Source organism: Canis lupus, chromosome 16, assembly GCF_011100685.1.
Source record: "Canis lupus familiaris isolate Mischka breed German Shepherd chromosome 16, alternate assembly UU_Cfam_GSD_1.0, whole genome shotgun sequence".
NCBI lineage: Eukaryota > Metazoa > Chordata > Mammalia > Carnivora > Canidae > Canis > Canis lupus.
Window position 1 is genome coordinate 53,437,815 of NC_049237.1, and position 14,489 is coordinate 53,452,303.

Here is a 14,489-nt window from a genome sequence, read left to right on the forward strand (position 1 = left end):
ACTCTCTAGAATACGACATTTCCAACTGTGCCCTGCTGATTGCTATTAAAGACAGAAATAACAAATAAACGTTTGTATTTAGAATCAGAGTTGTGTTCTTGCTGTTGTCGTTGTTGTTTCAACTCACTAAAAATGGTTGGCATAACTGCTAGGAAGCATTTCTCAAAGAATGTTTTAAGGAAGTGGCTAAGTGGTACTCGTCCCAAAGCCGGACTCAGATATTTTTATTCAACCAAACAGGGGATGGGGGGTTGGTAGGAGAAAAGACTTAGGCAGCAAGTAGAACACGGAAAGGACAATGAGAAAAATTTTACATTTACCTCACATGCGTATCCCTCTAGAATTTCTCAACGCTCTCTACTAAAACACCGTATCGATCAGCTAATCTATCATGAAGAAAAAGAAACCTAGCTTTGTATTACTTCCCTACAGGTAAAAACTGCTTCCCATGAGATATCTAATTAATATTTAGTAAGAACACAATAAAACCAACCCTGATTTTTGGACACAACCGTAAATCATGATTTCCCACCTGGAATTCTTAATTGACTATTTATTGTTATACAAAATGCCTTTAAGAGCTCTGATAAAGTCCTACTCTTTTTTTTTTTTTAAGATTTTATTTATTCATGAGAGACAAACACAGAGAGAGAGAGAGAGAGAGAGGCAGAGGCACAGGCAGAGGGAGAAGCAGGCTCCATGCAGGAAGCCTGACGCGGGACTCGATCCCGGGTCTCCAGCATCACACCCTGGGCAGAAGGTAGGCACTAAACTGCTGAGCCACCCAGGGATCCCCTAAAGTCCTAGTCTTAAATACAGAGTTCTACAAAGCCGGTCACATGGGCAAGCAACCTGGCCATGACACGGATTCCTTTCAGGATTCCGAACACTCGTACTGAGAAAAGCTCTTTGGGTAAAGGCGATGGGCCCTCCTATTTGAGAGCACGAGTTCTCTGACCTACAGAGGTACCCGGTCTCCCCTGACAATTTGCTCCTCAGGTAGAGTCACGCCAGTTGTTAAATTCAGGCTTGTCTGGTGAGATAACAAATAGCACAAGACAATCTGGAAGGCTGACGCATCTCATTATGGTTCTTCTATCTTTACTGACTTTTAACGCTCTTCAGTGCTTCTCATCCCTATGGAACCCCAGACCTTCCATAGAATCTGCGTCCTTGACCTAACTCCTGCCCTCCGACCAACTTGCTCTGAAAGGCAGCAAGATGCATTTACTCATAATTAAATAAACACAATTTAAAGAATCTTCAGACTTTCTACACGCTTCGATTTTTCACCATTTTCACCTTCTGCGGATTTCAGTGACCACAAGCATGTATGTTGATGGTTTCCAGCAGAAGCTCTGGAAGCATTTCCGCCCCTTACTGTCCCACTTCTTAATCACCTACTGAGAAATTCTTTCCAGTCTCCACTTGGATGTGCAACAGGAATTTGAAATTTAATATGTTTGTAGCGGACTAAGCGTCTTCCAAATCTAGCGAGTCATAATGCCGGGGACCCGTAAACATTGTTTTATAAAGAAAGAGGACCTTTGCAGCCGTAATTAAACACCTCGACGTGGGGAGATTATCCTGGATCCTCTGGGTGGTCCCTGAACCCAAAGGCCGGTGTCCTGGTAGGACAGAGGCGGAGGGAGACGACACCCACGCAAGAGAAGGCGCTGAGACCGCAGAGGCAGAGGCTGCAGCCACAGAAGCCACGAAGGCCGCGGGTGCCCCTGGGCCCGGGAGGGAGCGCGGAGTCCTGGCGTCCAGGAGGGGCCGCGCCCGCTGCCCGGAAGGTTCGCGCCCCCCTCCACCCCCACCCCCCGCACGCCCCACACCTACGAGTCGCCCTTCACAGCGCTTCGCGCCCGTCGCCGCGCGTCCAGGCCCGAAAGGCGCAGGCTCCGCCCGGGGGTGAGCGCACCCTGAAGCCAGGGGCCCCGCGTGTCCCCTGCGGCCCGAGCGCGCGGAGCGGGAGCTGCACCTGCAGGGTGCCCGGGGCCCAGGCCCTGCCAGCCCAGGCGGCCCGGGGCTCCTCCGCTGCACCTGCTGCGCGCAGGCCGGGTGCCCTGGGGGAGGGGCCCGAGCAGGTCCGCCGCGCTCTGCCCCTGCCCCAGGCTGCTGGGCACCCGCGTCACCCGCGCACCATGCTGGGGACAGTGGGCGGAGGGGCGACGGGACTGGGCGGAGGGGGGACGGCAGCGGGCGGAGGGGGAACAGGAGTGGGGCGCAGGGGGAACAGGAGCGGGGCGGAGGGGGGACGGCAGCGGGCGCAGGGGAAACAGGAGCGGGGCGCAGGGGAGACGGCAGCGGGCGCAGGGGAGACGGCAGCGGGCGCAGGGGGGACGGCAGCGGGCGCAGGGGAAACAGGAGCGGGCGCAGGGGAGACGGCAGCGGGCGCAGGGGAGACGGCAGCGGGCGCAGGGGGGACGGCAACGGGCGCAGGGGAAACAGGAGCGGGGCGCAGGGGAGACGGCAGCGGGCGCAGGGGGGACGGCAGTGGGACGCAGGGGGGACGGCAACGGGCGCAGGGGAAACAGGAGCGGGGCGCAGGGGAGACGGCAGCGGGCGCAGGGGGGACGGCAGCGGGCGCAGGGGAAACAGGAGCGGGCGCAGGGGAGACGGCAGCGGGCGCAGGGGAAACAGGAGCGGGGCGCAGGGGAGACAGCAGCGGGCGCAGGGGGGGACGGCAGCGGGCGAAGGGGGAACAGGAGCGGGCGGAGGGGTACGGCAGCGGGTGCAGGGGGAACAGGAGCGGGGCACAGGGGGACGGCAGCGGGGCAGGGGGGACGGCAGTGGGACGCAGGGGGCACGACAGCCGGGCGCAGGGGGGACGGCAGCGGGTCGCAGGGGGCACGACAGCCGGGCGCAGAGGGTCGGCAGCGGGGCGCGGGGGCCGAGGGCGGGCTGCTGCTTCCAGGCGCGGGTTCCCGCAGCGCCGTCGCCAGGCCCCGCAGGAGCATCGGGGGGACACGGGGACACGCGCCCGCCTGGCCGTCCCGCCCGCCCCCCGCGGAGCTGGGCCCCCCGAGGCTGCGCCCCACCGACCTCCCGCGAGGCACTGCTCTGGGCCCGGGGCCCCGCCGGGGAGCGCGGCCTGGGCTCAGGGCTGACCCCGGGGTCCCGGGACCGAGGCCCGCAGGGCGCCTGCTCTCCCTCCGCCTGTGCCTCTGTCTCTCGGTGTCTCGGGAACAAATACACAAAACAACCCCCCAGAGCCCGCTCGCGGGGCCTCCTCCCGGGCAGGAGGCGGTGCTGGAGCAAAGCTCCCGGGAAGCGAGCCTGGGCCACCAGCGACGGCCACCTGGGAGGCTGGCGGGCGACCCGGGCGGGTCAGGAGCCGGGCCTGCGCTGTGAGGACGCGACAGGGCCCGAGGGGTCCCTCCCCGCCCCACGTCTCCCTGCTTATAAATGACCATTTGTCGTTGCTTGTTCTGAATAGTCCTGGAGGGCCAAACTCAGCATTCATGCTTTATTTATTTATTTATTTATTTATTTATTTATTTATTTATTTATTTATTTTTTTAAGAAGGTTCCCTACATTGTATAGGTTCCAGCACTCAACCCTACCTCAACTCCTGGAGGTATCCTATATTCAGTCATTTCCCCTCTCCTCCCCCGACAAGTTGCCACCATGGCCACAGGCAGTACTGTTGAGGGCGCCCGGGGTCACCCCCTCACCCTGCTCACACTACAGCCACCTCCCCACCCGCCGCCTCAGGATCCTCCTAAAACCCAAGTCAGTGTGTGGCACCCCTCTGCTCACCACCTTCCAGCACCTTCCAGCTACCTTAAAGGCAACACCACCCCCACTACCCAGAGCGACCTTTCAATATAGGTCTCCGTTTCTTCTCTCCCGGCCAAACCCCCGAGAGGCACCCCCTTCACACTTGGAATAAACCCCAGAACCTCCCATCAGGGCCGAGCAGGCCCTGCCCCACCAAGCAGGCCCTCCGCTCACCACCACACTTGCCCTCTTGCTCCCCATAAAACAGACTTCTTCATGCTTCTCCAGGCACCTCCACCTCCACCTTTTCAAGTCTCAGAGGCTTTATCCACGCAAACCATCGAAGATGAACTGCCTCGGCCCTGTGTGTCCCGTCACAGAGGGGGATGCGTCCTCAGAGCGTGACAGACACATCGTCACCGGGCACCTCATCCGCACGGGGACACACACACAGCTATGTTGTCAAGACCTCCTCCCACCAGAACGTAGACTTCCATGAATACATCACAAACACAAGTTGAGTGAGTGAGCTGTGCGCCGGCCGGGGCAGGCACCCCTCGAGCCCGCCTGCTCTAACTCCCTGGATGTCGCTCTGTCACATGCTTCCCACTGCTCTTCCACGGGCTCACTTCCGTCTTCCGCTCAGCCAAGTCAAGGGAACCCCAAGGCGGGCAGCCCGGGTGGCTTGGCGGTTGGGTGCCGCCTTGGGCCCAGGGCCTGATTCTGGAGACCCAGGATCGAGTCCCACGTCGGGCTCCCCGCATGGAGCCTGCTTCTCCCTCTGCCTGCGTCTCTGCCTCTCTCTTTCTCTGTCTCTCATGAATAAATAAATAAAATCTTTAAAAAAAAAAAAAAAGGGAACCTCAAGGCTGTCTCCTGGACTTTCCTCGCCTCTCTTGACGCGGCTACCACCACCACGGTGGACCATCGCCTCAGATGATCCCACAGTGGGCAAGGGGGTGCGGCTCTGCTCTCAGCAGCCAAGGGCCTAAAACACAGGTGGACGATGACAGTGTCTCTAAGGAACCACTTCTCAGTGGAGACCAGTTGCCACCATGGGAAGCGGTGGATTTCTCTCTGTCTACACAAAACAGAAAGAATTGTTTACAGGCAGCAACATAACTGTTAATAAAACAAAAAGAAAGGGGCACCAAAGAAAGCATTTAAAGAAGGTTTGAGTAAAACGAACGACCTGGCTGCTGCCCAGCTGCTACTTGGGCTATTTCAGTCTCATCTGAGCCCTGACCCCCGGAGCACCATGACATTCCGGAAGCCTCCAGAATGTGTTTCTTCTGCTGAAACCAGAAGGAATTCACTGTCATGGGGCTTGGGCGGGAAGCAGCTCAGATCTGCCTACGTGTTCCAGCTGCGGAGAACCCAGGCAAGGTCACCTTCCTGGGCTCCAGGTCTTGAGACTCAAGGTCTGGCAGCTTTTTCATAATAATCCTGTGAATTACACCAATACTCCTTTGGGCTGCATGACCGGCACATTCCCACTTTGGCTTGAGATCATGGGAGCTGGGTGTCTTTCACTGTACTCCAAGGAAACCCTTTTAAATTACATTTTTCAACATGACATCGGTGTAATCCAAGTCTCTTGCCAGAACAAGGCTGTCCTGTCAAGGGTTTCCTCATTCCTGTCTCCCAAGAGCTCCCAAGGGCTCTACAGTCACTCCATCCCCCTCGACACACTCCACTAGCTCAGACCTGCCTGAAGAATGGGCCTGCCAACACCAGTGACTTCCCATCCACTCGCAACCAATCCTTAATAATTTCCCAAACTAGACGGTTCTCAGAGACCTGAACACGTCGTCTTACAGGAACAAGATGCCCTCCCCTTGGTGGGGCTCTCCTAATGCACGCTCCTGCCTCATCTTCGATCAATCTCTATGTCCTTCCACACTGATCTCAAAGGCCACCTTCCTCAGAAAGCCTTCCTAGTTCTTCCCACGCAGATCTAAGGGTTTCCTCCTCTCAACTTCCATTGCTGCTAGAACAACGGTGCCCGCTGCCAAACCTAGTGGGGTTTTAATGATCCATCTCCTCATTTCCTCCCCACCTCTGAAGGGATTTCATTTTGTCTTTGTATTCCCAGTAGCTGACACAGAGCAGACACTAACAACAACAACAAAACAGTAACAAAGGAATTTTTAGGAATGTATAATATATGGACTGGTACAGAAAAAGAAATGATAGCACAGCTTCCCCTCGAGGGAAAAATACGCACCTGTATAAATTATGCTGGTTCGTATATAGAGCCAACGAGGGTACATTATCGGAAGTGTGGTGTGATCAGTAAAGACTGCAAAATTTGGGGAGGACTTCATGAAGAAGCTCAGTAAACTTTGCACAATTGAAGGAACATGGGGATTTAGATCAATCAATGCTGCTGGGCTTTTCGTACTGCTTCGATTTAATTTGAAAAGACTGTAACTTCCAATAAGAAAATGTAGTCAATATAAAAAATGTTCAAAAACTCACAGAGAAAGTGAACGGAATCTACTTCATTGTGGAAATCTCTAAGAATAGGGTAAATACTATCGGTATTCAAATATTTTCTGTACACGTTTATTTTCCAACGTATAGTTGCTTTTCCAAATGGCATCGTAGGCTGAACCGAATTCCAATATATAAATCAGGAGTAGGGGATCCCCGGGTGGCTCAGCAGTTTAGCGCCTGCCTTTGGCCCAGGGCGCGATCCTGGAGTCCCGGGATCGAATCCCACATCGGGCTCCCTGCATGGAGCCTGCTTCTCCCTCTGCCTGTGTCTCCACCTCTCTCTCTATGTGTCTATCATGAATAAATAAATAAATCTTTAAAAAATAAATAAAGGGGAGCCCTGGTGGCTCAGTGGCTTAGTGCCACCTTCAGCCAGGGTGTGATCCTGGAGACCTGGGATCGAGTCCCACGTCGGGCTCCCTGCATGGATGGAGCCTGCTTCTCCCTCTGCCTGTGTCTCTGCCTCTTCTCCTTCTGTGTCTCTCATGAATCAATAAATAAAATCTTTAAAAAAAAAAAATAAAAAAAATAAAAAATAAATAAATAAATAAATAAAATAAATAAATAAATAAATAAATAAATAAATAAATAAATAAATCAGGAGTAGCTCAGGAGGGAGGAGGGATTGAAGGGCTCAGAATATTCCCAGTGCAGTAAGGACTCCTCTAGCTCACAGGTGTCCCACACCGCTTGCAGGGAACCCCTGAGCTTTTAAAGCCTAGTTTCAAAAAACCTTTGGAATTGACAATTACCTTAATTATATGGTAAATAACATATTTCTTTGATGACTTGGAAAAATACTTTTTTTTTAAACCTCAAAAGCTATCAATTCATAGAAAAAAGTATAGGATATTAATAATTTATTCACTAGACAAAGATTTATCGAATGTCCTCTGTCTGCCAGGTAACGTGTTATACCCATTTGGTCAGAGAAATGTACACTTATAATTTTAAAAATCAGAAAGCCACAAATCTGTGCCATAAATATATTATGTAAATATATCTCAGATCCCTATGGCAGTACAGTGAGGTAAAGAAGAGGCTGAAAGAGATTAAGAGAAAAGGAGCTAAGAGCAAGAGAAGGAGAGATGAAAAGGAAATCACAAGGGCCAGGAGCACAGAAAGAAAGCCACAGACACACTGGGGAAGGTGGGGTGGGGGCCTCTCCGCAGACCACCTCCAATCCATCACCCCCAGCCTCTACCCCAGGATCCATGGCACCATCCTGCCCTGCTTGGCCACCTGTTCCCAACCACATCACTGTGTTTTCTTGGCTCACTCTTTCCCTCCTACTCCAGGTATTCCCCGAAGCTCAGACCTTGGTTCCTCCCTCTCCACTTTCCCTGTGAACTGACCTCTTTTCAATATGTCACTTCAACAACCATCAAGCCTTCACCTGCCACCTGTAATGTGGCATCTCTTCAGGCAGTCCACTGTTGCTTCACATATATGAAGTTCATCCGTTCCACTCGACCTCAACTTTCCCAGACCCATATGGTGAAAATTTCTATTATTTAGTCTGAAACTTTCTGCATTATTCTACATACCACATCTGTCACAATTGTTGTTGACTTTTTAAAGTTTTTAACTGAAGTCCCTATTTTGTTTTCCATTTCCAGGGTCTTGACCTCACGCCCAGTAAACCTCACTAGGAGGTTTAATCTCACCATGTCCCACCCACTGAAAAGTCCTACTGATTTCGGCAGGACATCAACCATTCCCAGAATGACTAATGATTCCTACTATTTGATTCCATTCTACCTATAAAACTAGCTTTTACGATCCAACAACTCGAAGCCTTTCTGTGGCTTGGCCGGTGTTACCAACATCTCTCCAACATGCCATGCTTATGAATGGTTAGGGTTTGTGGCCATGCTCTGTCTTTCCAATTCAATAATATTTGTTTTCTCATTTATTTAGCCAAAATTCTAACTATCTTTTTTAAAGTAAACTTCAAATCACACTTTTTCTAGATCTTTCCAGCTTTGTATGTATATATAATCTTCTAACATCCCTGAACTCCTGTAGCAGGGATTAATAGGCTTCACTGTCTGCACTGGTTATTTTGCCTTATAATCACATATTCCTTTATATTATTCATATTTGTCCTGGCCTTTCCCAAAGGGATGTAAGGCCTTTTATCAGGGTAACTGCGTCGGGGAAAAGGAAGTAATAAGACCTGTTAGACACTGGCTCTAAACAGATACTAATTCCAAGAAACTCAAAACATCAGTGTTCCACCATTCAGAGCAGGGCCTTATGGAGGTCAGGTGATCAATGGAGTTACAGCTCAGATCCATCTTAGGAGGTCCCTGAACCTTTCCTGTGGTTATTTCCCTAGTTCTGGAAGATGTAATTGGAACAGACTTACTCAGCAGCTGGAATAATCACCATAGACATGTGTAGTAAGCAGTCAACTATTTCCCCCCAAAAGACATGAATTCTGTAAAGAGATCTTGCTTATGTTTTATAAGATTATTTCTAAATGAAGCAAAAACTTCTGAAGATAATTGCATTTTCCAACTACTGACGTACGTGCACCTCTCACGAATCACTTTACAAATGAGATTAAAATGAAATGCTGGATATTAACATCTGAGCTGGAGATTTTCTACTGAATCCAGAAGTGGTCCATCTGTCATCTTCAGTTTATCCTGGTTTTTGGATGAGGTTATTTACTATTTCCTTCCAAGGGCTTAACTACCTTTGAATTATGTTTTTATTAATAGCCTTTGAGTTAGCGAACTAGGGCAAATCGTTTCCATTTAAATTAGATAACTCACCAAATGTCAACTTGTTGAGGATTTTCTTTTTGACATCGAGGACAGAAATATGTCATCCTGTTATTCTCTCCTAGGCGACACACAGTTATTTTGCAACAGCACTGACAACAGTTAGGACGCTTATAAACCTTATAGTGTTTCGAGATAACAGATCCCGTTTTACGGCACTAAAAATAAACAAACATTATAATATCATCTATCAGACAGTGTTGCTTTGGAGCCAAAGATACATTCCTGAAAGTCATTTCTGAAAATAATTTGTTGAAATTTACATGTTTGGACATATGACATATGTCCATATAATCTTTTCATCTGAGAAAAAGGTATTGACTAGATTCAGCAATATGTGTCACACAAGATTTATGTGAAATAATTAAGTCATTATTTTATAACTTACTAGTATTCAAACTTGTTCTTTGCATAGCATTATTTTTTTTATCTAAATGAGATGTTCTACAATATAAAATGTCCTTCATGCTTTTAAGGTTTTTTTAAAATTAAATATAATTATGTGGTTATAAGAAAAAGACTAGATTAGCTTGAAATCTAGTTATTTTTAGAACATGAAAGCTGCTCACTTTCTTTCAACAGCCAAAACCAAAAAAATTATTTCTAGACTGAAAAACTTGAGATCCTCTTTTTTGTTGACCTGACAAAAGATGCTTTTTCCATTTTTAATCTCACAAATTTGCTAACAAAGAAAATAAAAATTCAAATGGCTTCCTAGCAAAGAACATATTCCATTTGGTATACATTCTAATTCAAAGGACATTTTGATATTCTCTGTCACAGTTTTATTCTACTCATATATATTTAAAGCTTCTAAAAGGACAATGTTTTGGGTTTATGTCAGTACTGTAAAAATCTCAAGGCCCAGAAATATGACTTGCCATATATAAGTTGAAAATTACACAAACAACTTCTATTGATTTAAGCAAAGTATTAAAATACCCAACACTTAATCTGGGCCAAAAATGAGTAGTGGTTTATAATCACCTTTCCCTAGAAGAGTGAGTAAACATATAGAATATTAAAATAGCCATAATATTCAAGGCAGACACGTAAAGCAAGAGGTTCGTTAACACTCTAGGCCAATAAATGAAGACTCCTATCATACCTGCCTTTCTGAACACAGTAAAAATAAAAATGTTGAATACAGAAAACAGACTGTGTAGAAAAAAAACAGGCATTATTTATGATACTTTGTTTAAAAGAGAAAACGTATTTTTGGAAGTCTGTATGCTGATGTCTATGCATATATACAACTTGCAAAATTTACAGGTAGGTAAGTACTTACACTTCATTCTCAAAAGTCTTTGTGGTAGATAAATCTCATTATCTCATTTTACAGATGAAGAAACTGAGCCTGAATTATCTAAATAATCTAAACCACACAGATAACAAGCAGCAAAATCTGAGTTGAGGCCCGTTTTTTCCAAAGGGTTGAGTCTCTCTATGGAGTTCCTACATTTTACTTTCCTATGCCCAAAAATAGAACAAGAATCTAAATACCATGCTAATGCAACTGTTATACCCAACTTAGTATAAGGATAATTTAATATAATTACTGTCATAAGTTTGGACGGACCGGTGACTAAATCTCTAGCCGTGAATTACACCCACATGTCCTCCTCCCTTACTGCATCTCTACACACTGACCACTAGATGGTACAAAGAGCCTTGACATTGTTGGCCCCATCCAAAGGGAGACAGTTGACATATGACATAGTAGAAACATTTTTGCTCTTACCCTGTAAAAAAGAATGCTGAAGTCACGTATCATCTTCACAAGGTAATGAGTCTGTTCATCTGTCAACTGACAAACCTGAAAACAGAAAAACGAGGACAGTTTCATAATTTGTTACTGCAAAAAGAAAATGCCAGTTGCCCGCTCCAAAACTACACTGATTGAAAATATATGCATATCTTCTAGAACTCAATTTCTCACACATCTATTTAATGTCATTAGCAGTGGTTTTAAGTGACATCACTACAGATAAAAATATATATATATACCATTCTTGTTTATAAATTTTAATTCTAAATACGAGTAATTCTAAATGAGTATCTCTTCTGTATCAGACATCTTCAAAGTTCCAGCATTGTGGGATCGACCACCTTGAAAAGTCTTGCTGGACTTGAGAAAAAAAAAAAAAAAAAGAAAAAGAAAAAAGAAAAAAGAAAAAAAAAAAAAAAAAGAAAAAAAAAAAAAGGAAGAGAGGGAAAAATCGGCACAGAATGGATGACTTTCAAGGTCACCATCGAGCTTTAAAAAGATATAAATTTATATACACACATTAATATCAGAGTACTTGTTAACACCTGGAAGAACTCAGACATAGCCCTTACTGAAGAATTTTTTTTGTGGCAGAGCCTGGCATAAATCTCAGTGTCACCCTTGTAGAATTAATTATCATTTGGCAAGTGGTTCCAATGGTGATGCCAGAAAAACTCCTGTCTGATGACTTAGCCTTATTTATGTACATGAATGTACACAGGCATCTACATACAGCAGAAACTAAGTTATGAGGGACTATGAAACCTGAAGTCATCTAATCACCATAATTATTATGAAAAGATTACACATATTTTTATTTAAAATTTAAAACATAAGCACTTTTGAAATGGAGTTATTTCTTACCATATCTTATATACTCTATTCAGTCATACCCTGAGATGTTAAACTATACTTTTTCAATAATTGTGCATGGACTTCTAAGGAGCTAATAGCTAAACTTGAGAACTGTCCTTAATTTCTAAACTCCCAGACATTAGGGCAAATGATCTTCTAGATGAAAGACCTGCTGGATATACAGATAGAAAATAAATTCGCAGTTTATCACAGAGAGTAACAATACTCTGGGTTCTTTATTCCCCAACACATTTCCCATAGAGGTCTAGGTGGTTTTAAAAAGTTTGTTCTTATTAAAATTCTGTGTCATCACTCTGTTACAGAAATGTAACCATCTTGTTCCAAGGGTCAAAAAAGCAGAACCTCATCCAGGAAAATCATGAATGGGTCTCTTTTAAAACTTATTTCTTACTGATTGGGATTAACAAAAACTATCTAGGAAATAATTACACAAAATCAAAAGGTATCTTTGGACTCATGTAAAAAATGATTTAGTTTAAAGAGACTAGTAGGATATAGCTAAAAGCCTTACAGTAGATTCCTTCCTTAGGAACTGAAATACACGTGGCCTTCTACCTGGCTTTGGGTCCTAACCTCTCAGACATTCTTACAACTTTGCCCTATTAATCACCATCCTCTTTCCTACAATTTTAACCTCTCTCTCTATTATTTTTTTTCTTATATAAGTAAGTTTATGTCTCTCCAGTTGAGGGACAAGGGAAAAAACAATACTGAGTCCTTATCCTGACACCCCCCAATAGCCTCTGTTTTCCCTTTATTCCAGTAAAGCTGTTTTACAAGTATTCCACATTGTTTCCAGTTCCCTACTAGTCACTTATTTCCCAGTCCCTGCCATCCAACTTCCATGCTTATTCCCCCAAAACAGCATTTGCTGTCCAAGGAGCTATAAATAGGAATACGTGAGTGTGTATTGAGTGTGAAGTTAATATGCCAGGTACAAAAAGCAATTTCTGAGCTTACTTCCATCTGTACATCAAAAAAAATATTTCTTTTATGCCTTCCATGGGTTAGATACCACACTCTGGATGCTTGGAAACTTCGGTGAACAAAACAAACACCGTGCTCCTAAGAGACTGCATTGGAGCAGGAGGAGATAGATTTTAAATAATGAATATAACCAGTAAAGATTAGGTCATATTGGAAGGTGATCCTCGGTATAGGGAAAATACACAGCAAAGCCAGTCATGGGAGATGGAGGACATGACGTGAGAGGAGGAGATTTTAAATGGAGAGGTCAGTGTTGGCCCCATTGAGAAGTTAACACAAAGACCCTGGAAATCTCCATTTGGGGAGAATGTTTCCAACACAGACCTAAGTTTTCCCCATTGGTCCCTCAAAGGTATCTAAAAATAGAGAGGTCATTTAAAAAAAAACACTTATAACCTACTTTAACAGCTGGGTGGAGACCACTGTCGAAGAGAGCTTCGTTTTTGATGATATTCCCTACCCCAGGCAACACCCTCTGGTCCATTAACACATCACACAACATCCGTCCTTTCTGCTTTTTCACTTCACTTTCGGCTCTGGAGAAACTAAATTTAGGTGAACATACATCTAATTCTTCCATCATTCTTACTCTCTGTTGGCTTTCTGCTGAGTTTCTGTAGCAAGGAATATAAAACACATTAATCATCAGTCTAGTTATAATTTCACAAAGTGTCATTTAAAATGAGATTTGATAGAAACACTTTCTGTTAATCAGGGTATGAATTATATAGCTTAACAATGAAGACCCTAACAAACTAGATTATCTGAAGGCTCCCTCCAAATGAGGTTTTATCAGTTAGAAATCATTTTTAAAACATCTCTCTCTCTCTCTCCACATTTCAAACCAAACTGCAGATCCACCTCTATAGCTTTTCAGCTGCAGAACTATTTTATTTTATTTTATTTTATTTTATTTTATTTTATTTTATTTTATTTTATTTTATTTTATTTTATCTTATCTTATCTTATCTTATCTTATCTTATCTTATCTTATCTTATCTTATCTTATATCTTATTTTTTACCTGAATTCTACCGATGAGTCAAAGAAACAAATCAGATCTTTGGTGAGCTGTATTTCCAAACCAGGAGAAACTCCATTTTTATTTTTGTATTCAAGTGGATTAATCATGATGGAGCCTTTCATCCCAAAATGAATCCTGAAACAACATCAAACCCAGTTTTGAGTGGCAGAAAGTATATCGTGCATCTAATTTTCGTTCCTTCATTTCACTTTTTGGATTATAAGCAAGCAAATGTTAGTCAAGATAGGCACTTTCAGAGGGCAGAAAATGTAGCCAACATGGTATCTTTTTCTGTTATGGTTTTGTATCCTTATAAAACTAGAAGATGTGACAATAAGTTTTTCAAACCACAAATAAAATAAATTCCCAGAGAAATAATAGGGCCCGACAATAAGCTCAAGAACATACCCTGTTCTTCTTTTCTTGTCAGATGAAGTACTTTTATTCATGGAACAGTCTAGTGTTTCAGCTTTCTCTCAGATTCAAAGGCTTTGGATGGGATGAGTCTAAATTTAAATTGCCTACAGTTTTGTTTTTTGTTCTTTTTTTATATATATAAATTCTACAAAGCCACTAACATTCAAATTCTGTATCTCTAGCCACAATGGATGGGAAGTGTTTACCTACTCCAAAATGATCTCTACAGTTTAAGACAGTCTCTTCTTCCCCTTTGCTCTGCGATACACAATGAAACAATTTTTTTTTTCAAAATCTCATGTATCAAAAGAGAAGAGAAAAAGTCAAAATGCTATTGTTTTCAATTCTTTTAGTTTAGTTTTTTTTTTTTACCTTTATATGTATTGGGAAGAGGGGATTT

At 44.6% G+C, this 14,489-nt stretch overlaps 1 protein-coding gene across 22 annotated transcripts in view; it reads right to left on the reverse strand.

Annotated features, from left to right (window-relative positions):
- The window catches only part of NEIL3 (nei like DNA glycosylase 3), an 84,489-nt gene that overhangs the window by 16,816 nt on the left and 53,184 nt on the right, over positions 1 to 14,489 (reverse strand). For all 22 annotated transcript variants that reach the window (XR_005371673.1, XR_005371672.1, XR_005371671.1 and 19 more), the window contains 4 exons: positions 13,673 to 13,807; positions 13,050 to 13,263; positions 10,760 to 10,834; positions 9,010 to 9,176 (listed from right to left, as the gene is read on the reverse strand). Coding sequence is in view for 19 of the 22 variants with exons in the window: in XM_038560492.1 (XP_038416420.1) it covers positions 9,010 to 9,176; positions 10,760 to 10,834; positions 13,050 to 13,263; positions 13,673 to 13,807 (591 nt within the window). In the remaining 3 variants the exon portion in view is untranslated. The remainder of the gene's footprint in view (positions 1 to 9,009; positions 9,177 to 10,759; positions 10,835 to 13,049; positions 13,264 to 13,672; positions 13,808 to 14,489) is intronic.